Here is a 25,156-nt window from a genome sequence, read left to right on the forward strand (position 1 = left end):
GCTGCTGAGGACGCAGACGACGGGGAATTTGGGGGAGGTGTTCGACAGCGAGGTCGTGCCGTCGTCGCTCGTCGAGATCGCTCCGATCCTCCGTGTGGCTAATGAAGTCGAGCTGAGGAACCCTAGGGTTGCTTATCTATGTGAGCCCTCTCTTTCATCTTATTTCCGTTGTTTATTTGATTGTTGTTACTGCGTGAGTTGTGCTGTACTGTGCACTAAAGTATGTGGTAAGAAATGAGTGCACTCGTAAGACGTTGGAGAAGTGATAAGATCATAGCTAATGAGACAAGGAGGACTAGGAGCAGGCGTAGACCTAAAAGATCTTGGTTGGAAGCAAATAAGATGAATATGATAGCTAACTTCACGAAGGAGCAGACCCATGGTAGAGCTTAGCGGAGAAGAAGGATTCGTGTAGTCCAAATGTGGTCTGACCCCTTCCCGGACCCCCTGCACAGGAGACCCCGTGCATAGAAGGAGCTTCGTGCACCGGGCTGTCCTTTAGGGTTCATGTAGACAACACCTGTGTTATCAGGACGCGGGATGCAATGTGGTTTGCAAAGTCACCTTGGACGCACCACTCGCCAGACGGAAGGCAATGCGCACGCCTCAGTGAAGTGCGACAAATAATACAAACCTTTTTTTTGATACATATGTCAATCTGGACAAAAATTTCCATGTATTTTAATATAGATATTCAGAGAAAGATAGCATAAATAATTTTGCTTATCAAATCACAAAATAGCGCCTCGCTTACATGTTGCACTCTGCAATTTATGCAGGGTGCAATTGTAGCACCCCAAAGCGCCTGAATGCTCGACGAGATAGTCTCAGTGCACCCGAGATGACACTGGCCAACACCAAAAATTTGAGCTAAAGGCTTTGTTCGGCTTGGTGTGAATTACCCAGCTAGTCTGGAAATTTTTTGTATGGAGTTGTTTCTTTGTCAGATACTTTTTCGATCACAATTCTCAATAATCAACATGCCATCGATCAATGATTCTTACTTTCAACCTACTTTTGTGAAATTTTCCTTATAAACCCTTGTATATCTTTTGTGTTATCTAACTCATTACTTTTAGGTGAAGGAAAGAATAGGACATCTGAAAGAATTTATTATTTACTGAATATTTGCTTTCAAAAGCACTAGCAGAAAATATAATGTAATTTGGGGGTAATGTGCCAACTTAAGCATTTGTTGCTTGAATCAACATTTCATCTTTTGATAGAAATAACTCCCAACTTTCTTTTGGTGAATAGGCAGGTTTTATGCATTTGAGAAAGCTCACAGATTGGATCCAACTTCAAGTGGGCGTGGTGTTCGTCAGTTCAAGACTGCACTTTTGCAAAGATTGGAAAGGGTTTGTCTTTAGAATTATAATTTTTTCTCATTTTATTTGAATACATTCTCTCAGTGGGCACACTAATTAGTTATGTCATAGTGTTCCACGTTCTTTGTGGATACAACAATAATAAATGTTTCGTAAACTTTTGGTGTCACTGGAGGGTTGTTACTCTTTTTTTTTGAGAAAAAGAGGGTTGTTACTCTTAAAGAAGGTTTTCTATACTTTAGGCTGAGTCAAGGATGTGTGCTATCATCATTAGCAATTTGGCATATAACGAGAAAATGATACAGTCGAAAGAAGTAGAAAAGTTCTTAAGAAAACTTTATAATTAGGTTTGAACTGGGACTATCCATGTTGGCAGTAATAATCATGTGAGGCAATAGCCTTGTAGTCTGATATGAATGTTCATTGTTTCTAGGACATTTTATAACACATGCTCATCTATTCTAGGACATTTTGTAACACATGTTCATCTATTCTAAGTTAACATGCAGTTCCTTTCATATGCTTTGGTGTGTTTCTTGGTTTGATGTTCATTAGATAGCACTTGTCACATTCTTATATTCATATTAGTATGAATGTTGCAGCATGCTACAATGCTTCCATTCTTCTATGACTTGAGATTCCTCTTCCACTTGTACACAATAAAGCTTTGCTTATTGCACATTTGTGGTTAGTTATATAGTGCAGTAAAACATTATCTGGAATTGAACCTTAAGGTTGACTACTATACTAGATAGGTGGTGAACCTGAACATTACCAATATCATTATTATAGTCTACACTTGTTCAATCAGCATGGCTCAGTTATGGAGCATGACTCAGTTGAGAAAGCTAATGAGGGAAGACAGCCTCACCATAATATGTTAAAAATCAGTTAGCAGGTAGGTAGATCCAACTGTATTGTTCAGTTTAAGCTCGTTTAAACAGAGAGTACCCTTTCTACATACATATGCAAGTTCGTATAGGTACGTGAATGTATATAACATATAATTTTATATATAATTGCCATTATTGTTCTATTTTATGGTAATGTGCTGAATGTTAGCTTATGTGTACATGGTGTTTCTAAACTTGAGATTGGAGGAGGCGAATTGAATTTTAATGCGATTGGCCAAGTTACTTTCTGAATTGGCTGGACCTAGTAAGTCCCAAACAATACCCATCATACTGAGGTGTGATTGCTTTGACTTTGTTGTTTGTATGTGAAACTCGAGTTTGGAGGAAACCTATAGGATTATATTGGCTTGCTCCAAGTTTCTTTTTATTAATTGGCTGGAGGTTCCAAACAAGACCCATCATATTGATGTAGAAGATTCTAAGATGATTGCTTTGCATATCGTCCAATAAATTGCTAGTCGAAGATTATGCTTTTGAGGTACTCATATTGTTTAAATCATCATATATTATAGTAATAGTAATTGGACTATTTTCATGTATGACATGGCATTACGAATTTATAAAAGTTAACAGCGTTGATGCAATTGTGCTTTTTCTCATAATTTATACAAATACATTACCAGTCTGGACTGATGCTAATTGAATTTCTTTAAAGTTCTTTTAGCATTTGATCTGTTAATACCATGTTTCTTGCATTTTTCTAAGAGCTGTTTAAAAAATAATCAATGAAAAATGTCTGTAAAAAATGCATCCATGGTCTATCAGATTTCCTATGCCTGTACTGAACCAATTTCTACTTTTTAAGGATAATGAACCCACTCTAAGGGAAAGGGGCAGGACCAGCGATGCACAAGAAATGCGTAGCTTTTATAAGAATTACTACAAAGAATATATTCAAGCACTGCAAAGTGCTGCTGATAAGGCTGATCGGTAAGTCAATTTGATTATATCAATGGATGCTGATCAATTGGCTTTTGGAATAGAAGCCTTGTTTTGACATTTTCTGTTACTTTCCCTTTATACTTACTTTTTTTTTTGCGTATTCTATCTTTCCTTTTCCCCCTTTTATTCAGTGCTCGACTTACTAAAGCGTACCAAACTGCTGCTGTCCTATTTGAGGTTCTAAGGGCTGTCAACCTGACTCAGTCACTTGAAGTTGATAATGAGGTAACTGAAAGCATATGCGATTCACATTTAGGATGTTTAGTTTTGATTCACATTTAGGATGCTTAGTTTTGATTCACATTTAGGATGCTGAGGTATATACAATTCAGTGCTCGACATTGCTTCTTTCTTGTAGATTTTAGAAACACACACCAAGGTTGAGGAGAAAACAAAGATATTAGTGCCATACAATATTCTTCCTCTCGATCCTGATAGTGCAAACCAGGCTATCATGCGTTATCCTGAGGTATCTCTCTCTCTATACATGTACTAATAATATGCATATAATTACATGAAACCTCAACTGTAGGAAATGATCTAAAGAAACCACATAACGTATCAGTTTGAAACATGTAGATTCAAGCTGCTGTTGGTGCTCTTCGCAATACTAGGGGCTTACCATGGCCCAAGGACCATGTGAAGAAGGCAGATGAAGATCTTCTTGATTGGCTACAAGCAATGTTTGGTTTTCAGGTATATTAGTCGTTAGGTTCTTCATATATTCTACTCTGATGCAATTCTTTCTTCAGTCGGTCATTTTGTAACTTTTGACACAATTTATTTTCTTATATATTTATTTTTGATCATGAGTTTTTCTTATGCTTCTATATGCAGAAAGATAATGTTTCTAATCAAAGAGAACATCTGATTTTGTTGCTAGCTAATGTCCATATTCGCCAATTTCCAAAGCCTGATCAGCAACCGAAGGTTTTTTTAAGTTATATTTCTGTTATGTTTTAACTCCAGAACTCCTTTTTGTGTTTCATGGCTTACTGATGACTTGCTGAGATGTTGCAGTTGGACGAGAGTGCATTAACTGCCGTGATGAAGAAACTCTTTAGGAACTACAAGAAGTGGTGCAAGTATTTGGACCGTAAGAGTAGCCTCTGGTAGGATTCTAAAGATTTTATATTGCACTTTCCTAACCTTTTTCTTTAACATAATTCTTTAATTTTTTTGTCCAAAATTCTTCTTGATTTGTAGTTGACAATTATGCATCCTGCCTTGCTGTCGGAACCCGAGTATTCAACCCTATAACACAGAATATTATTAGAAGACATGATTGTTATTTTTACTGAAAAGGGCAAACTAATCTCTACAACTAAATAAAGCATAAAATTTTGAACTATTAATATTTTCTAGTATGAAAACTTCAGTTATGTATTTAATTTCTATAGAAGCATGTCAAGAAAATAAAAAATGATGAAAGGGCCAACTCTATATATAATAAAGAAATTTGAGGTAGGGCACTTTTCCTACCTGAGATACCTTCCGCCATCCTTACTGCCTTAGCAATTTTAGTTTGAAGCTAGATCTTCTCGTAGGCAAGACAACAAAATTGTCATGTGTGTGTGTGTTGCATATATATATATATATATACATGTGTGTGTGTGTGTGTACAGATTGTATGTATACATATACACAAATTGTGTGTATATATATGTATATACACACACGCAGACTATATATATGTATATATATAATACAGATTGTACACACACACATATATGCATACAAACACACGCATATGAAAACTTTGGTGGACATCAACTTAAGTTGATAGGAGTCTTGCTCTCTCTCTCTCTATATATATATATATATACACACACATATACACACACACGTACATATATATATATATGCACATATACATATGTACACACACATATATGTATGTATGTATGTGTGTGTGTGTGTATATATATACACACACTTTTCCCATACACACACACAACACACAATATGTACAATCTTGATGTTTTGCCTATATATATGTATGTGTGCGTGTATGTATATCTATGTATGTATATATATACACATGATGTTTTGCATATATATATTTATATACATACATAGAATAACGGGTATTGTTGGTACTAAGCACAAAATTGGTCCTTGGTAGTGAGATGGCTCATTCTCATTCACTTATTTAGGAGTGACCACATTCGTATGGGTGCACATAGGTTGGATAATTGATATATATCAGTGTTGTAAATAGTGGCGAATAGCGGGGCTATAGTGGCGTGAATAGTGATCGCGGCCCTTCAGCGATACACGTAGGGGTTTTGCGGCTGGCTTAAGCGGGAAAACCCGCTATTCATTCGAATAGCGCGTAAAAGCGCTTATTACCGCTTAAAAGCGGTTAAACCCGCTAAACCGCTATCGCACATATATGAAGTTTTTCGCCCTGAACCCGACCCGAACCCGAACCCACTCGTTACAATTAAACCCTCTCCCACGACGATTCCTTCTCTCCCCCCCCCAAACCCTAGCCGCCTCCCGATTGCTCTAGCGACTTCCGCCTCTTTCTACGATTCCACGACGATTCCTTCTTTCCACGACGATTCCTTTTCTCTGAGTCTCCGCTCCAGCGCCTCCCGATTGCTTCTCTCCAGCGACTTCCGCTACAGCTCCATCTACTTCCGCTCTAGCTCGAGCTCTAGCTCCCAGCGACTTCCACGGTTCCAGCGACGACTTCCGAGTCTTCGACGAGCTTCCCTCCGGTGACATCTCCATCTCTGTTGGCTAGATCTGTAACAGAGGAAAATGTAATCAACTAATTTAATTATGATGCTATATTTCTTGAATTTCTTCATAGTTTATTCATACAACAAGCTTATCAATTAACTGGTTAATTTAATTAAAGAGGATGTCAATAGGAATGCCATTTAGAATTTTTATCTATGTGGGTTGAGCAGGAGAGTTTTCTCCCCATAGTTCAATCTTGCTGGAGAGGTCATAGCACAGGATCTGCAATTCTTTCTTTCATGCAAAACAGAGAAAGCTTAAGGTGGAATGAAGAGGCTTAATTCTCAATAATATTGTTATTTACTGATAATACAAGAAATTTACAATACAACTAATTAATATGTATGCGATAAACGACTTGATCTTCATAATCAGCAGCTGCACCGAAATGATCAGTGCCCTTGAGATTTCTAACTTCCAGAAAACCTGTATAATCAACATTTGAAATCAATCAAATCGTTATAAATTTATAACTTATTGAGTTATTGAATGACAAGTATGCTTTTTCATTCTTTAATGTTTATAATTATAGTACTTAGTTAATATTATGTAATTATTGCACATCTATTTCATGTTTAGGCATCAAGTATGCATTTATAGAATTTTTAGATTTTTATATGATTTTTCTTATTAATTAGAATATTTAAATATATTTTTATTTGACCGCTATTTGACCATGCGCTATTTGCCGCTATTTTACCGCAATAGCCCGAAATAGCCTAAGCGGTACCTCGTATATATATATATATAAAGAGAGAGAGAGAGACACGCACGCACACTTATTATTCTTATATATATATGCGCACACACGCACGCACACTTATTATTCTTATATATATATATACACACGCACGCACACTTATTATTCTCATATATATATAAGGGAAATTGTACCCTCAAGATGGAGGGCGGGACCACTTTGACGTTGAACAACGTTCGGCATGTAGCGGATCTCAGACGAAATCTTATATCAGTTGGGTAACTGACTGACTCTGGTTACAGAGTATCCTTCGAGCAGGGAAGCTAGAAGGTGTCTAAGGGTGTCCTGGTGATAGCACACGGTAAACGCGAAGGGTCTCTCTACATCGTCAATGAGAAGATCGACCGCTTGCTTGCTGCAGGACAAGCATCATCATCATCCGTCGACTGCATGACTTAGCATCGGCGACTTGACCACATGAGCGAGAAGGGGATGCAGATTATGGCCACAGGAGAGAGGTTTCCGGGTCTGAGCAAGATCAATCAGACTTTCTATGAGAACCACATTCTAGACAAACAGAAAAAGGAGAGTTTTAACAAGACCGGACCGACTCTAAAACTGCAGAAATTAGAGTTGGTGCACACCTACGTGTGGGGACCTGCACAAGTCCCACATGTTGGCAACCCACATGTTGGTAACTCTCTTTACTTTGTCTCTTTTATTGATGATGATACTAAAAAACTGTAGGTGTTCTTCTTGAAGCACAAGTTAGATGTTTTCATCATCTTCAAGAAGTGGCTTGCTTGTGTGGAGAACGAAGCAAGCAATAAGCTGAAGTGTCTAAGGTCTGATAATGGAGGCGAGTATTGCAATCAGGAGTTCGAGAACTTTTGCTTGTCCCATGGGATTAGGAGTCTGAAGACCGTTTCAGGCACATCTCAACACAATGGAGTGGCAGAGCGTATGAATCACACTATCTTGGATCGCACCAAAAGTATGAGGATCCACTTCGGATTGCCCAAGAGTTTTTGGGTCGATGCTGTGAATACTGCTGCATACTTGATCAATCACGGGCCATCCGCAGCTCTCAGTTATAGGATACCTGAAAAGACTTGGATCGGAAAGAAGCTAAAACTAGAGCACTTATGAGTATTTGGTTGTGACGTCTATGTCATGACTAATACTACAAACCGGTCAAAGCTTGATCCAAAGTCAAAAAAGCTCTCTTTCATCGGCTATGGAGGAGATGAGTATGAGTATCGTTTCTGGGATCACAACGCGCGTAAGGTGGTGTCAGTCGTGACGTTGTGTTCCATGAAGATGCAGTGTACAAGACCAAAGAGGTGAGTGAGAGCTGTCTCCCTCTCTTTCCAGATATTGCTGACGCCTGACAATGGGGACGACGGTGAGATACTAGTCAGCATAGAAGACGGAGAGCAAGAGAACGTGCTGGATGCACAATAGCAAGATCCAACAGAGCTGTCGATCGTAGTTCGTAAAGCTCTAAGAAATCCGAAGGTGCCAGAGGTACATTTTCACCATGAATTATCTTCTCCTGACTGACGATTGTGAGCCAGAGAGCTATGAGGAGATACAACAGACCGACAAAGCTCGGGGTGAGTGGGAGTCTACTATAGAGGAAGAAATGAAATCCTTGACGAAGAATGAGACTTGAGAGCTCGTAAAACTTCCAAGAGGGCGAAAGGCTCTTCACAATTGGTGGATTTATCGGGTTAATGATGAAGCCGATGGACGGAGATGCTACAAGGTGAGGCTTGTAGTGAAGGGCTATGAGCAGAAAGTAGAGATAGATTATTCTGACGTTTTCGCTCCCATCGTCAAGATGACCACGATCCGGATGTGCTGAGCATTGTGCCAATTCGAGATCTCCATCTAGAGCAAATGTGAAGATGGCATTCCTTCATGAAGATGAAGATTTGGAGGAGATCTATATGCATCAACCAGTGAGCTTCGAGGAACGAGGCAGGGAGGACTTCGTGTGTCGCCTGCGCAAGCTTGTATGGCCTGAAGCAAGCTCCGCGACAATGGTGCATGAAGTTCGAGAACTTTATGAAGAACAGTTTTCTCAAATGCAATACAGACCACTGCTGCTTCATCAAGAGGTATGACGAATTTTATGTGATACTCTTGATTTATGTTGATGACATGTTATATATATATATATATATATATAAGGACAAGAAAATGCAAGACCTTGAAAACAAAGTCAATGCTTTGATGTCCGCTCAGGAGGTAAAGAAGACGGGTATTCCGTATCTCTATCTAAGAGAATAGGATTCAATACCGTACCCGATAAAGTTCAATCTAATTAACTTCACGGACAAATTTTCAAAACCGACCCTTTTTGGTTTTTATTTGTAAAAAACAACCCGTTTTGAAAATAATTGTAAAAACCGACCTGTTTTCAGCCAGGCGCTGAAAACAGGTCGGTTTCTGTAAAAAAATTTCTAAAACTTCACGGGAGTTCAACTCCCGTGAAGTTTAGTGTATTTTTAAACTTCACGGGAGTTGAACTCCCGTGAAGTTTAATTTGTTCTTAAATCTTCACGGGAGTTGAACTCCCGTGAAATTTTTACCGTTTATATGTTCACACGTGTGCTGGCGACAAGGGAAAGGCCATCTTCCAGCGAAATATGTATTCTCGTGAACCTACTTATTTGTGTGCTTCTTTGACAAGTGGACATAGAAATGGACATCTTCCAGTGATGTTCACATCGTGAACCTACTTATTTGTTTTCTTCTTTGAAAAGTGGACATAGAAAAGGCCATCCAATGGAGTTGACCGATGGCTTTTTCAATGATTTTTGTCCTGGAGCTGAAGGGTGAGATAAAGGACCGATGGATTTTACAGTGAGATAAAGGACCGATGGATTTTACAGTGTTTATTGGCCTGGAGTTGTAGGGTGAGATAAAGAATCGATGGATTTTACAGTGTTTATTGTCCTGGAGCTGTAGGGTGAGACAAAGATGTTTTCGCCAGGGTGGAGATGTGGGGCCCGCAAGGCTCTGGTTGGAGCTACACGTGTGCTGGCGACAAGGGAAAAGCCATCTTCCAGCGAAATCTGTAGTCTCGAGACCAGTCCATCAGCATCGCGGCGTGGAGTTTTGGAACTATAATAAACTTCACGGGCGTGAAGTTTGTTTCAGTAATAAAATTTCACGGGAGTTGAACTCTCGTGAAGTTTAGCAGCTTAATTAAAAGCTGCTAAACTTCACGGGAGTTCAACTCCCGTGAAGTTTCAAAATTTTTTTTATAAAAACCGACCTGGTTTCAGCTCTGAGGCTGAAACCAGGTCGGTTTTTACAATTATTTTCAAAACGGGTCGTTTTTTACAAATAAAAACCCAAAAGGGGTGGTTTTGAAAATTTTCGCATATATATATATAATATATATATATATATAAGGGAGAGGCAGAGAGAGAGAGAGAGAAATTATGGAGAAACTTGGTACCAAGTTCTTTCATGAACTTGCGTGTGAGGTGGCAATCACCCCCTACTCACGTCTCGAAGAGATGAAGCAGCCTATTTTTAAAAGTAGGTGAGGCTCTCTCTTCGAGGCGTGAAGTAGGTGGGGATTTGGCCACCTCACTATCAAGTTCAAATGGGAGAAATTTGTATTAACGTTTCTCCATATTTCTCATATATATAATATGCATGTGTTCTATTATATAATAGACATATGTGCATATATATATATCTATTATATATATTATATAGTATATATATATATATATATATATATTATATATAGAGAGAAGAGAGAGAGGAAGAAGAGAGAGAGAGAGAGGAGAAGAAAGAAAGATCGGTTGCTTGGTACCCCAGCCAAAAACTTGGTAGGAGATGACATAATCTTCTTCACTTCATTTAATATGATTGCATATTCCCGATTCACTCCTCAACCCATGTGAATGTGTCCCATATTTGCAATGATGGGAGAGGATATGTGCCACCTCACTACCAAGCACAAATTTGTGCTTGGTACCAAAGCGATACCCTAATTTCTTTAAATATATATATATATATTAGTATTATATATATATAATTATATATATATATATATATATATATATATATGCATGGTTTTAAATATCGGCCGATAATTCGAAATTATCGCCGAGTTATCGGATTTAGGAGCTTTCCGCTAGGATAAGTAGGATTTTTAATCGGTTATAGTTTTGTGTGGTTTATCGGTGACTTATCAGCGATAAAGGTACTTATCACCCGATAAGGGAGGCTCTAAATATCGGCCTTATCGGGCCAAATTTTGAGTTGAGCTTTCGGGTAATGGGCAGTTATTTAGTGAGTTGTTAAATCCGACCCGACTCGTTTTCTACAATTGGTTAGTGATTCTAAGCATGATTATTTATATTTTGGTATGTTTATATTTCATCAAGTATGATTAGATTACATTTTTTGATTATTATATTATATATATACACCATTTAGTATATCACTCTGATAAATACTACTTATCTCCGATATATCACCGATTTCCGCTATCCGATAAGGATTTTGACCGTCCGATAAATCCCCGATAACCGATATTTAAAACCTTGTATAAATGAGAATAATGAGTATATATAATGAGAATAATGAATGTATGTATGAGAGTAATGAGTATATATAATGAGAATAATGAGCGTGTCTATATATATGTATATATATGTACATACATACATATATGGGAAAAGTGTTCTTAAGGTGACACCTTACATTCAATCTAAGGAAGCGCCTCTTGATCCATGGATTAGACCTATGAAGCACGGACACGCATAACATGAAGCCGTGTCGTGTCGTGTCCGTGTCGGACACACGTGTCGAACACACGTATCCTATGTATTTTTTAGGATTTGTCTCGTGTCAGCGTGTTGGATGGCCGTGTCGGATCCGTGTCCGTGCTACATAGGATTAGACTATTCAAATTGATGATCTGCTCCATTCATCATGATCTAAATGTCTCAAAACATCTATAAAACAAAATTCATGATGTTTCAATACTTCTAACACATTTTTCATTGTCTCTTTAGTTATATAATCGTAAAACCGTTAATTTTACAATCACTTGATGCATGAGTAACTTAAATCTAATATACCTAATTTTTTATTAACAGACAATCCAAAACATACAAATTGAAATGAACAGAGGATTAAGTAAACTAATTGCATATAATGTAGTTTTGGAGGCACTTCCTTAGATTGAATCTAAGGTATCACCTTAGGATCACATTTCCCTATATTTGTGTGTGTACATACATATATACATGTGTGTGTGTGTGTGTGTTTGGGTGTTCGTTTTTTTTTTTTTTTTTTGGGGGGGGGGGGATATTATGGATAATTTAACTTCAACGAAAGGGGAGAAAATTTATTGGTTTTATGTATTTAGGATTTTTGTTCTTTTAGATATATTGAAAGAGCGGTTTGATTTACACATTTCATTGATTATTGAAATTCTTTTCACGTTGCCAACTATTCAGCAGGAATCAGCAGCGGAAACTTTTTTATATGGGTCTATATCTTCTTATATGGGGTGAAGCTGCAAATTTGCGATTCATGCCCGAATGCCTTTGCTACATCTATCATCACGTGTGTAACGAAAAAAAAACTTTTCGTTGCTTTTCATTTGCAAATAGTTTTTCCAATAGTATTTTAGTTTTGCGATTAGAAATTTATGTGTCAGTAATTCAATTAAGGTAATGAACTAATTGCATTCTATATTAATTTTTTTTGCCAAGTGATTTAATTGCATTCTATATTAATTTTTTTTGCCAATGTGATTTAATTGCATTCTTAATTTCCAAGAGTGCCATCAGTCTTCAGGTGAACTCTTTATTGTGCTTCCCTGTCTGTTATTATTCACCGGGTGTTAAACTGACTATATGAAAATGAACGTAATAAGCAAGCAGACAGATTATGTTGTGTGAATTTGCAATAAAGCTGAGAAGGGCATCACTAAAAATTAACTGTAGATTACAGAACTTTATATAGTTGTGAAGTGTAAGGGATGAAATTATTTAGAGAGTTTGCTTTGACTTTCATAACGTTGACTACATATTTGTAGACATTCATTTAATTTTCTATTGGTTTCATTAATTGTATCCGATTTAACTGTGTTCTGGCTCTTCAGTATTATTATTGGCAATATATGATTTTATTTTGATATTTTTCCTTGTTTTCCAGATGGCATTTGAACTATATGGCATGCTGGCTGGGAATGTAAGCGCAATGACTGGTGAGAATATAAAACCAGCCTATGGAGGCGATGAGGAAGCATTTTTAAAAAAAGTTGTGACTCCCATTTACAAGACAATAGCAAAGGTGCCATTGCTGTTTGTTTATCTGTCTATCAGGGTTCAATCGCTCTCCATGTTATTTGTTAACCGGTTATTTTACTAATATGATTATTTAGTACAGGAGGCAGAGAAGAGCAAGAGGGAAAAATCCAAACATTCTCAATGGAGAAACTATGATGACTTGAATGAATATTTTTGGTAATAATATAGATAAAACTAAAATGCAAAAATTTTCTTGATTGTCTGTGCAGTAACAGAGAAGATAAAATTCCTCTATGAATGCAGGTCAGTTGACTGTTTCCGCTTAGGTTGGCCGATGCGCGCTGATGCTGATTTCTTTAGTCCACCTCCAAATTCACATGGGGAGAAAAATGAGGTGAGTAATTCCATTTGGCAATTTCGATTGTATTTTGTTTTTTAATCTGTTTTCTTCTTTTTTTTCTAGACCTCACTACTTTGTCAGAATTATTTTTCAATTACAGAATCTTCAATAAAATTGTAATTTATGGTATTTTGAAAATATTAACTGGATTTTTTTTCTTTGGTCTAGTGGAGCAACCGATCAAGGTTTATATTTAAAGTAATGCTTGTTGGTTTTTATGTTCCCATTATTGCTTAATATACTTGGAAACTGGTTGCATCCGTATGATCCAAGCAACACAAAGCTGATTTCGTTTCGCGTGCATTGTGCATTTCCTTTTTTGACCTGTTCCTCGCCTTTTTCTGTTCGATCATTTGCATTTAGTATACATACCCTCAACCCCCCTATTGTTCCTTCATTATTAGCATCTTAATCCAGACCGTGCTATCATTGTGCTTATCACCTCTGGTTATTTATTTGCTATTTATAGCCTTACTCAAATAACATAGCCCCTTCAAATCCATTTACTGACGTACATGTCTTTAGTGACCTGACCGACTATCTTGAGCTAGAAAAAGAAATATGGTAGGGCATGAAAATCCCGAACTTGCAAATAATAAAGAGTTTGTGGCACTACTAACAAATGTTTGAAATAACACCAGAAAAATGAATGAGAAGCAGCTGAAAAGTTCTTCTATAATTATGTGAAACCTATGTGGATAAATACTTCTTAGATATGTCACTAGAAATTTATGTAACATCAACAATACTTACCATACCAGTTAACAAGGATATTAGATTGAGAACAAGGAAAAGATTTTTTTGCCACTTTTGTGAAAAAAATGACAATTTCTACAAGAATCATTGTACTATTTGGCTAAAAAAGTGGGGAGTTATCAGTAAACATTTGGATGAGGTTTTTCTAGTTGCTGAAAATCATTTTAGATTTTCGCTGAGAAAATGGGTGTAACTGTCTCAAAGCTCTTTTATGTGTAGATATTTGAGCAGGGCTAGTAAGAAACTACAGATGCTCAGAATGAAACACGAGAAAGTGTTGAGTACTGTTGAAACACTATTTGGTACATAACCTACTTTTTTCCTATCCAAATTATTGTAGCAATCTGAATGAATATTGTGGTTGACTAGAACTAAACAAATATTTTCAGAATGTCCTTTAAATATCTCCTCATGATGCTTGTAGTCAAAGCTTCATTGAAGGCAGTAGCTTGGCCTTTATGAAGTCAAAAATTAATTGCAGTTTGCACCTTTAAGGAGGAGCCACTATTACTCTCTATAGTTAAGTGTGCTGAGGTTAAATTAATATGGATGAGGGACTGGGTCATCAATTTTGACTTAAAGAAAACTTGTTAAAGAATAGTTTAACACTTTGTTTGGCTGCTTCAACTGCTATGATAAAAATCATGTTTTATCAATTTTTGTGGTTTTTCAAGTATTTCTTCAAACAAGTTTGAAGTGCTAATTTATCTGATATTTTTGTTAAGGAGAAATCACCTAGCGTAGATCGCTGGATTGGGAAAATCAATTTTGTCGAGATTCGTTCATTTTGGCATATATTTCGCAGTTTTGACAGAATGTGGAGTTTCTTTGTCTTATCTCTACAGGTGATCAGTTCTGTTCGTTTATATTCTCTTCTCTTTTCGTTATTCTTAAGTTTGGACTTTTGAATTGTTTTATTTTACTGATAACTTTCCATTTGTATGTAGGTCATGATTATCTTGGCTTGGAATGGTGGCTCACCAAGTGATATCTTTGATTATGGAGTATTCAAGCAGGTGTTGAGCATCTTCATAACTGCTGCTATACTTAAGCTGGGACAAGGTAAAACACACATGTTAGCAAGTTGTACCTCTTAATTTTCAACTAACCCATTGATACTGAATGTTGATAAAGCAAGAAGACTGTAGGACATAAAGGCATGTTGAGTTGGATCAAAATTTGCTGGCTTTCTTAAATGTGGATTCTTCCTTGACTAAATTCAAATGCTGAGGGAGATAGCTGCTAATACCACTCTCTGCCTCCACTTTGAAGCAGTAGAATACCTGTTCTCCACTTTATTTTCCTCTTTGGGAAAATAAAATGGAAATATCTTTGACTAATGATATTAGCTTGTGCCTATGGTTTAGTCCAAGGAAATGTTTGTGGCAGCGGTGTTAAGCATTTATCCAGTATCATGTCATTCATACATGCTACTAAATTTGTCCTGTCTAACAATGCTACTCATTAGCAAAGGCAATTTTGCATAAGGATTTCTTAAATCAATTTTTTGTGAGTAAGGAATAATTCTTTCTGATATATTACCGCTACCACTATTATCAGTGCTGGTGTTACGATTTATGGTATTCATTTTCATAGTATTTTTATTGACCTAGAAAAAGCTCGTGATAGGGTGCCTAGAGAGATAATGTGGTTGGTTTTAGAAAGAAACGTTATCTAATATATATATTGATGTGATTAAAGATATATACGATAGAGTAACAACCGAAGTAAGAACTAATGAAGGAGAGATTAAGCTGTTTTCTATTACCATAGGTTAACATCAAGGGTCAGCGTCAAGCCTTTTTTTTTAAATTTTGAACCTTACTAGATGTATTCAGGATGAAGTGCCATTGTTTATGTTATTTATTGATGATATAATATTAGTTGATGAGACTAGAAAAGATATAATTTCTAAAGTAGAAAAGTGGGACAAGCTCTTGAAATTAAAAAATTTAGAATTAGTAAAACAAAAACAACAAACATGGAATGCATTTTTAGTAAAATTAAAAATAGAAAAGAGCCTATAATATATATTGATGGTCAAGAAATATCAAAAAGTAATTACTTACGCTATTTAGGATCAATTATTCAGAATGAGGATGATGTTGTTAATCGAATGAAATCCGGATTGTTAAAATGGAGTGCTTCAGGAGTTTTGTGTAAGCGTAGAATACCTATGAGACTAAAGAAAAAGTTTTATAGGTGGGTTATAAGACCAACAATTTATAGATAAGAATGTTTGGCTATTAAAAAATATGTGCAAAAAATGAGTGTAGCACAAAATAGAGATGAAAATGTTGAGATGGTCTTGTGTGTATAAACTAAAAGATAGGATAAGAAATGAGTGCAGTCATAGTAAATTAGAAGTTGCTCCTATTGAAGATAAAATGAGAGAAAATCGATTAAGGTGGTTTGGACATATACAACGTAGACATCTTAGCGCACCGGTTAGAAAAGTGATAATATTATAGGTAATGGAACAAAGAGATCTAGAAGTAGACCTAAAAAACTTCTAACTGTTGCAAATAGTGAACTTTACGGAGGAGATGCCCATAGAATGGAGTGGAAGAACATGATTTGTGTAGCCGACCCCATACATTTTGGTGGTGGTGGTTATTTTTCTAGTATTTTCTTGGACAGATGACTTGGGCTAAGCAATGTGCTTCATCTAACTGTATCTGAAGTTCAAAATTTTCGTAGCTATCTTGAGTTTTGACCTTATAGAACATTTGCAAATAAAATGTTATTTTAAGTTCATAACCTCTTGTATTAGATGGCTTTATATCGTGGTTTGGAACTTGTTATTCTTGAAGGTTAATATTTCGGAAGCCAGACTGCACAGTCGGGTAGTGAGATAGAAACAATTGGTTATTAAATATCAAGTGCTCATGGATACAAGTACGGGTGCCTGTACGTCTACGGTTAAGGGACACGATAAATTTGTAAAAGGTAGGTTACAGGGACACAACTATGTACATATCTATATGCACATATATTATATATAGGAATTGATAATTTATAGGAGAACAAGGATGAGGATTAAGTCCTATCAGCTTTTTATGTTTCTTTTATTTATGTGGGTTATAAACTGGAAAATCACTATTTTTTTAATTAGTCATCCAAACAACCCTTCTAAATCGTAATTCGGAACTACACCTATGTCCAACGTGTTTCAAAAAGTGGGTGTGAAGTGAAAAATATGTCCAAAAAATTTATGACTAGTGTTTTAAATTAAAGCTTGTATTGTATAATTGTATACATGCTTGAATAAATTTATGCATTTATGAAAGGAGTATCCAATGACTTTGTGTATGGGTATGGGTATGTATCAGGTCCGTGTCGGGTGCGGTACCCAGGTAACATATGTCAAGTGTGATAAAGACTGCAGTGCACATTTCTTCTACTCACAAGTTTAATCTAATCCTAATTTATGGGTACAATCGGAATAGACCTTTAGTTTCTCGTATCTATAATTCTATATCTATGCTGGATAAGTCGTTAACCAAAAAACTTTGTCAAATACTTTTCTTCTTGCAGTTTCCAGAATTCTTTAGGCGATTAATCGTAAGGTTTACTATAGTTTTGAAATTGTATAGTTTTCTTGTTCAAAGACTTCTGTGGAATTTTGTTGGTTAAGATATGTTTGCATACTTATCATCATTGTATAATCCTTTTCGCATCACAGTGGTGTGACTATGAAACACGATTGAGTCCATTATCCTGGAGCGTTTAATACCTGTTTTGGTTGCTTTGCAGCTGTCCTCGATATCATCCTTAGCTGGAAAGCAAGAATGAGCATGTCTTTTGCAGTTAAGCTGAGGTATATTTTAAAGGTCGTTTCGGCAGCTGCTTGGGTGATAGTTTTACCTGTGACCTATGCCTATACTTGGGAGAATCCCACTGGACTGGCAAGGACTATCAAGAGTTGGATAGGAAATGGGCAACATCAGCCCTCTCTTTACATTTTGGCAGTGCTCATATACTTGTCTCCAAACATGCTTTCTGCTTTACTCTTCCTTTTTCCTTTTATGAGAAGGGTACTGGAAAGTTCGGACTATAGGATTGTAATGCTTATGATGTGGTGGTCTCAGGTATTTCTGAATCTTCAACCTTAGAAGTATAACTTGACCTCAGTTATTTATGGATTTGGCCCCTGTATCAATTTTTACTTGGTTTTCAAATATTTTGCCATTTATGCTTATTCTAAGTTAAAAATGGCAGCCACGTCTGTATGTTGGAAGGGCAATGCATGAGAGCGCATTTTCACTTTTCATGTAAGATAAATCACATTCTCTTTTTTGGTGGATAGTGATTGTGACTTGGTATGGTGAATACTCCTTCTCAATATTGTTTAATGGCAGGTACACAATGTTCTGGGTGCTGCTGCTTGTCACAAAGTTGACATTTAGCTATTATATCGAGGTATTTATCAATGCTTTTTTTATTATAAAAACGATGCTTCTTCTTTATTTATGTTTGCTACTTGGATAGTTGTGTCTATATTTTTTTCTTCTGAGGGTACCTAGATTTCCAAATTGCAGTTGTAACTTTGGACTTGTATATAAAACGGGATGGTGTTTGCTTGCTATAGTTTGGTCTGACAGTCTCTGACTGTCTTGAGTTCTCTTCAATCATGCAACTTCCTGAAATTATTTTGGCATAGTTTCTGTCGGATCATATGGACATTATATGTCAATTAATTTGCAAAAGCCAACAAAACAAGGTCTTAAAGTTGCATTTAAAAGATTAATTTAAATGTTATGAGATGGCTGTTACTCAAAGTAGCTAACTTTATAAGACATTTCTTAGAGTGGAATGTGCCTGGCTCAAGTTTATCTGAAAACAATTGTAAAATGAAGTTCACAGGCTTGGCCAATCTAAACTTTACATCTATCAGTTTTCGTGGAAATTTTAAGTATGTTACGAGCTCTTGAGATTCTTTTGGCCCTTCTTTGTTCATTGCCATTTCTCATGGATTTGATACTGCAGATCAAGCCTCTTGTTGAACCTACCAAAGATATCATGAGGGTGCCCATCACGACTTTCCAGTGGCATGAGTTTTTTCCCCGAGGTATCAATATGAAAGATTTGTATTTTAAATGAAATTTTTATTCTGAATGCTTCTGAAACCAATTCATAAATTATTTGCAGCTAAGAACAACATCGGTGTTGTTATTGCACTATGGGCGCCAATTGTTCTTGTATGCCTTCCCTGTTCCAATATTCTAATTGCTCATGTGCTAATTCAAAATTTCTGTTTCCTAATTCTAGTGCAAGTTTTTGTAGGTTTATTTCATGGATACCCAGATCTGGTATGCGATTTTCTCCACATTAGTCGGCGGCATGTATGGTGCATATCGTCGTTTGGGTGAGGTGGGTGAAGCATTTAAATTTATTTTGTTCTTCAATTAGTTTCAAATTTCTGCAGTATATACCAAACAAGCGCTGCTTGTCTCAAAGTACTTATATCCTTAGAACATTGAATCTTAGTGATTATATCCTTAGAACGTTGAATCTTAGTTAGTGGCTGGGCATCCCAGTTTCACGCATTCAGTTGCATTAGAAAATGTGACTTAAACCAGATAATACAAACTTAGGCGTTGAAGTGATGATTGCTACATATGTAATGATAGATATATATGTTTGTCTTTATGAGTGTTAGCTACTCAGATTCTCATGGGCCTGAAGATAATGTAGCTAGTCTGTGTGGGATACAGTTTAATTTTTTTGTCCATCTTAGTACAATAAAGGAATAGCGCAAGAAGCTGCATCAGCAAGTTTGCACCATATGTAATTCTAGTTTCTTTATAAAACATGGGCGATATTAAAGATTAGCCCATCAGCAATGCACTGAAGTCACAAAAAATATGCTAAATTTATTTATTTTTAATTAACAGAAGATTGGGAGAGAAGAATATGCATCATCAGTTATTTTATTGGACTCAAAAGGGACTGTTACCTTTCCCATAACTATTCTGGTGATATTTGGTCTGAGACACACTGGCAAGTGGTAGTTCTCATGCATGTTTCTGGAAGATGCGAGGAAAAGTATGCCTTGGCATTCTCCGCAAGATAGTCAAAAAGTAAGATAAGGAAGAATCCAGATACTCAGTTGCTATCTTAATTAAGATGGTGTTTTTTTCCTTTCTGTGAAAGGGAAGGAAGGATCTAGCACGTAGGCCATGACATGTATGACATGAAACATGTGATCAGCTGCAAAGTTGCGGAAAGCGAAAGGCAGAGCGTAGCGGTGAGCCACCACTCAAGCTTTTTAGGGTTTTACTGACAAGAAGCGATAAAAAACAAGAAGTAAAAAAGCGGTCCAATTTAAATAAGTCAGAGGAGAGGACCATGAGGATGTTGCTTCGACCGGAGAAGTCGGTGGAGCGGCTTCAACCGGAGCTGGTGATGGTGAGCTTCGACTGGAGCTGGTGATGGTGAGCTTCGATGAGGAGCTCAAGAGAAGGTGATGTCATGATGGTGATGGTGAAGGCAGAGCTTCTTGGAGAATGATTTGGAGGAGGATTTGGTGGAGAGAGGCGATGGAGTTAGCTAGAGGTAGTGGGCAAGGCGCCTGGAGCGGGAGTTAGGGTTAGGGTTTATTTTTGTCTTGAGTCACAGAAACAGAGAGGAGAGATAGAGAGAAGCATAGGGTTTACTTAAGAAATTTAGCCAAGTTCGGGTTTGGGCCGGTTTAATATAAATCCGTATTTTATTTTTTTAAAAATGTTGGTAAGCACTTAAAAGTGCTTTTCAATGCTTTTAAATGCTTGACACCATTTTTATGAGTTTTCTGACGTGTTTTCGAGCAGAAAGTGTCACGTCCGCTTTCGTTGGCTGCTTTTGACGAAAGCATAGTGGTGAGGCACCGCTTTCGCCTTGCGGGCCGCTTAAGCGGCCAAAAGCGGGGCTTTTTACAACAGTGATCAACTACTGGTCGAAGTGAAGGAAGATAAAAATTAAAAGAAGAGAAGCGGCGGAAACTTAGAAGTGGACAGAAATATAGAATGCGAGCCGTTGATAAATAATGAGTTTGGAAAATGATGTTTAGCATGGTAGCTTTGGGTCTAAGTTTATGGAGCAAGAGGACTACACTTAAACACAAATGAACATGTACGTAGGGAAATTAAAAGAATAATATAGCTGTCAGGTTAACTCGGGAGACTGTCCTCTACAGAGTTGATAGGAGAAAATGGTTGAACCCGTACGCCTCATTTGATACATGAGAATTGAGTCATGTTAGAATGAAATAAAGTAAAAAATAGAAATGGAATCAATATGAGAGCGGAATGCTCATTTATATTCAAATGTTTGGGTACAAATAGAGAATGAAGTCACAATGATAATCTTTTTCTTTTTGGTATTGAGTATTGATAAGCAATGGAGATATATTTGTAAATTATTTGAATTTTTTCCCTACCATCACATCGGAAAGGCTCTTTCCCACTAAATTTTGGAATAATCAAGAAGTGAGAATACGAGTTCTAGCTTTCAAAAGGATAGTGTACGCTAGAAGTGGGAATGAGCATTCTATTCCCATCCATTCTCGGGTGCCAAACAAGGCGGTAGAATTGGAAATAAGGTCTTGTATTAAGTTGTCAATATCAATTGAAGTGTTCATCTGTTTCTTTTTTTTTTGTGATGTCTAATTTCAAACATCTACATGGAATAGTTGGTCTCTCAGTTGTTGATTTGCATTTGAAGTAGCAAGTTCATTTGATCAACTATTTTAAGCTCATGTAAAAAAAGAACTATTTTCTGAAATTTGGGATGTCTAAGATCGTGGTGAAACAATATATTTAGAAGTGCATCAAAACACACAACGTATTTGTCTTTTGATTTTAATAGTAGAATTTTATAGCAAAAAGCTCTGTCTTTCCGTTATCTGATAGGATACATCACGTCCATAGAAATAGCAGTTTGCTTGGTAGGGCTGAGGGGTGGAAAATGTGTCGGGTCACGTCGTTTCAGGTTGGGTCAGCTTTGACTTGACCCATATACACTTGACCCAAACCTGACCCATTTAATAAACGGGTCAATGTACCCAACCTGTTTATTAAATGGGTAGCCATTTCCGACATGTATAAATCGTCAGCAATTGCAAATTTTTTTAATGAACCAGATTCTTTGTACACACTTCTTATTGGTACTTTAGGTTCTCTCTCTCTTTATTCTATTTTATTTTATTTGTGGCGAGGGGTTCTGTGCTTGCTTGGTCTTTGTTGTTTTTCAGTGTACTGTGCACTTCTGACACAATTATGACTTTTGATTGAATTGGTGCTTGATACTTTTTCTTCTTCTAAACATTTAAATACCCCATACCTTACTTGACTCTGCTCTTATATACCCGATCTTTTTTTCTTGACATTTAAATACATATAGTTTACTTGACTTTGAACATATATACCCTATATATTTTTTCTGGGCATTTAAATACCCTATTTTTTTAAATAGCAGTTTACTATCTTATTTTAGTTAAATGTTGAAATATTCTCATAAAAGTTTTCATGTCCTATACACATGATAAACAAGGTTAATTATAAAAGTTGGTTCCATCCGAGTAAAAACTATTTTTGAAGGGAATGGGAGTAAATAAAATTGAAAATGAGCTTTTAGTTGAAAAATATCTACTTTAGGGGTATAGTTGACCAATTTTTGTCATATACAAGTCACGTGAAAATTATGGCAAAAATATTCAATGTTAAATGATAATATTAATACGTTTAACTAAGAAAAGGTAGTTATGTGCTACTTTGAAAAACAATAGTGTATTTAGAAAAAAATAGGGTGTATAATTGCAAAGTCAAGTAGCAATAAGGTATTTAAATATCAAGAAAAAAGAAAGGGTATAAAATTCAAACTCATGTAAATAATAGGGTATTTAAATGTAAAAAAAGACAGCGTATAAGTGCAAAATAGTGAAAACTATAAGATATTTAAGTGATATTTAGTCTTTAAAAAGGATTTAACGAAGAGCTAACATCGTCTTGTCTCTCTTCTCTGGTCTTGCTGAGAAGTGAAAGGAAAGAACTGTCATTTTCTTCATTTTTTGTTCTCTAACTCTTGTTTATACCCTACGAGGATCCCACTTGTGCTCTCTTCTCAACCCCGAATTGTGTGGCTCGGGTAACTCGACTCGACCCATTTAATAATCAGGTCAACCCATATATGACCCAAACCCTTCTAGGTTGACCCATACCCGTCAAGGCGTCAATGACTGGTCTGGTTGGGTCAGCGGGTCTGGGCCACCATTGCCACCCCTAGGTTTTGAGCGTTGACCATTGAGCATAGGCATTGTTAGTAGCCCTTATCTTTAAAGACAGCTGGCGTGGGTAGAACTTAATGACGCAGCGCGGAAGTTGTAGCCTCAGAATCCACCAAGGACAATCTTCGATTCCATGAGAAGCTTCGAATCCACAAAGTAAATATTGAAGAAAAACAAAATTTTATTAATAAAAAGTTATGCCTCTAGGGCTTACAAGACTCTTCTTAAATAGAAAAAAGAAACAAGACTCCTACAAGGACTTCTTAAATAGAAAAAAGAAACAAGACTCCTACAAGGACTCAAACTCTACCAAAAATAGTAAAAGAATTCCTAAAATATTAACTCAAACTCTACCAAAAATAGTAAAAGAATTCCTAAAATATTAAAACTCCTAAAAAGACTCCTTATTAGTAGGAAAGTCCACCGGTCAAATCTGAGATCAAATCGGATTTGTTTCCTAAACAAAATACTCCTAAAATATTACTAAAAATAGTATAAACGGACAAAAATATAAATATCTCTCAAACCGTAAGGAATTTGGCTAAACGGAGAATGCAAACTAAACCCTAAAGGGTTGGTTTGGATGGCTCCGTCTCGTCGAGATAGTTGATTTTCATATATAATTTGTCCAATTCCGACGTACGGTTTGAAAGTTACGACCGTTTCTTTGAAACTAGTTATTTTCTTCGACCAGGCCCACATTTAGGCTTGCGACTGTCCCACTTTGACATAAACTTGTCTGCTGTGTGTTCTACATCACGATCTGAGCATTGATCGTTTATAGTAATTGTTTATCCTATGCAATCCAAACCTGTAAATTTATAGAGTAATGTGAATTTGTAGGGGAGTAGCGATTGAGATCAGGCCATTAGTCAGACATAGATTATGGAGCCTTTGTGTTCTATGACAAAACCCATCTGATGAAGATAATTAGAAGATGGCAATACCGATGAGAAGAACTTGGGAATCATAGGAGACTAGACTCTTTATACATACAGCCCGAGCTTTGTTGGATTCTTTCACAATAGACATTCCAAGTTAAAAAAACAGTAATAACTGATTGATTCTGTTGGTAAACTTAATAATCAGCATACCTCAGTGATTGAGTTTCTGTTCATTGCCAATCATCTGCATTAATATACTTCCCATTTCATCATTGAACTAGTTTCTTGCTAGGAAAATTGTTACATTGAAGAAAATGTTACGTTGAAGAAAACAGCTGTTTTAGTGTTCAACGTCCTAATTAGCTGGGCCTAAAGGCTGCACTACTCAGCTAGCAGGACGTAATCTAGTGGGGCCATTTGCAGATGTTCTTGATGTAATATAGTACTTGTAGATCAAGGAACAGATCTAATACATAAATTAAAAAAATAGTTGACATTTTAATTAATTCCATTAATGATGTTAATTTCTCAGAAAGTGAACAGTAGAAATGTGTCATTGAGTATCTACCTCAATTTAAAGCCACATTCGATGATCCATAGAGCAAACTTAAATGTTGTAAATTGTCTGATAGTGTTTAACTTTTCTTTCACCTTTGCAGATACTTACAGAAGTTTATGATTTTTTTCCTAAGTCTGATCATTGGGCATTTCGTTGTACGTGTTAATATTTTAGTGTTGTTCTAATTTCTAATTGATTGTCAGTCACTGAACCTTGAATTTCCAATCACGTTATTCCTTTCCTTATTGTTTTAAAATAGATAGCACACGCCTTTTCTATCACTAAAAGTGTGATGTTATCTTATGTAAACCAGATTCGAACTTTAGGGATGTTAAGATCTCGATTTCAGTCACTGCCTGGTGCT

General features: G+C 36.4%; 1 protein-coding gene across 1 annotated transcript in view; it reads left to right on the forward strand.

Annotated features, from left to right (window-relative positions):
• Positions 7-25,156, forward strand: part of LOC109826899 (callose synthase 3-like) — a 37,234-nt gene continuing 12,084 nt past the window's right edge. Inside the window, 22 exon segments of the mRNA XM_020393915.1 lie at positions 7-140; positions 1,258-1,358; positions 3,048-3,172; positions 3,316-3,409; positions 3,543-3,653; positions 3,764-3,880; positions 4,022-4,114; positions 4,205-4,296; positions 12,115-12,135; positions 12,137-12,239; positions 12,834-12,971; positions 13,068-13,144; positions 13,232-13,322; positions 14,810-14,929; positions 15,032-15,146; positions 17,841-18,175; positions 18,306-18,358; positions 18,446-18,506; positions 19,074-19,155; positions 19,236-19,285; positions 19,371-19,457; positions 25,106-25,151. Coding sequence (XP_020249504.1) covers positions 3,099-3,172; positions 3,316-3,409; positions 3,543-3,653; positions 3,764-3,880; positions 4,022-4,114; positions 4,205-4,296; positions 12,115-12,135; positions 12,137-12,239; positions 12,834-12,971; positions 13,068-13,144; positions 13,232-13,322; positions 14,810-14,929; positions 15,032-15,146; positions 17,841-18,175; positions 18,306-18,358; positions 18,446-18,506; positions 19,074-19,155; positions 19,236-19,285; positions 19,371-19,457; positions 25,106-25,151 — 1,960 coding nt within the window. The 5' untranslated portion in view covers positions 7-140; positions 1,258-1,358; positions 3,048-3,098.

Source organism: Asparagus officinalis, chromosome 10 (assembly GCF_001876935.1).
Source record: "Asparagus officinalis chromosome 10, Aspof.V1, whole genome shotgun sequence".
NCBI lineage: Eukaryota > Viridiplantae > Streptophyta > Magnoliopsida > Asparagales > Asparagaceae > Asparagus > Asparagus officinalis.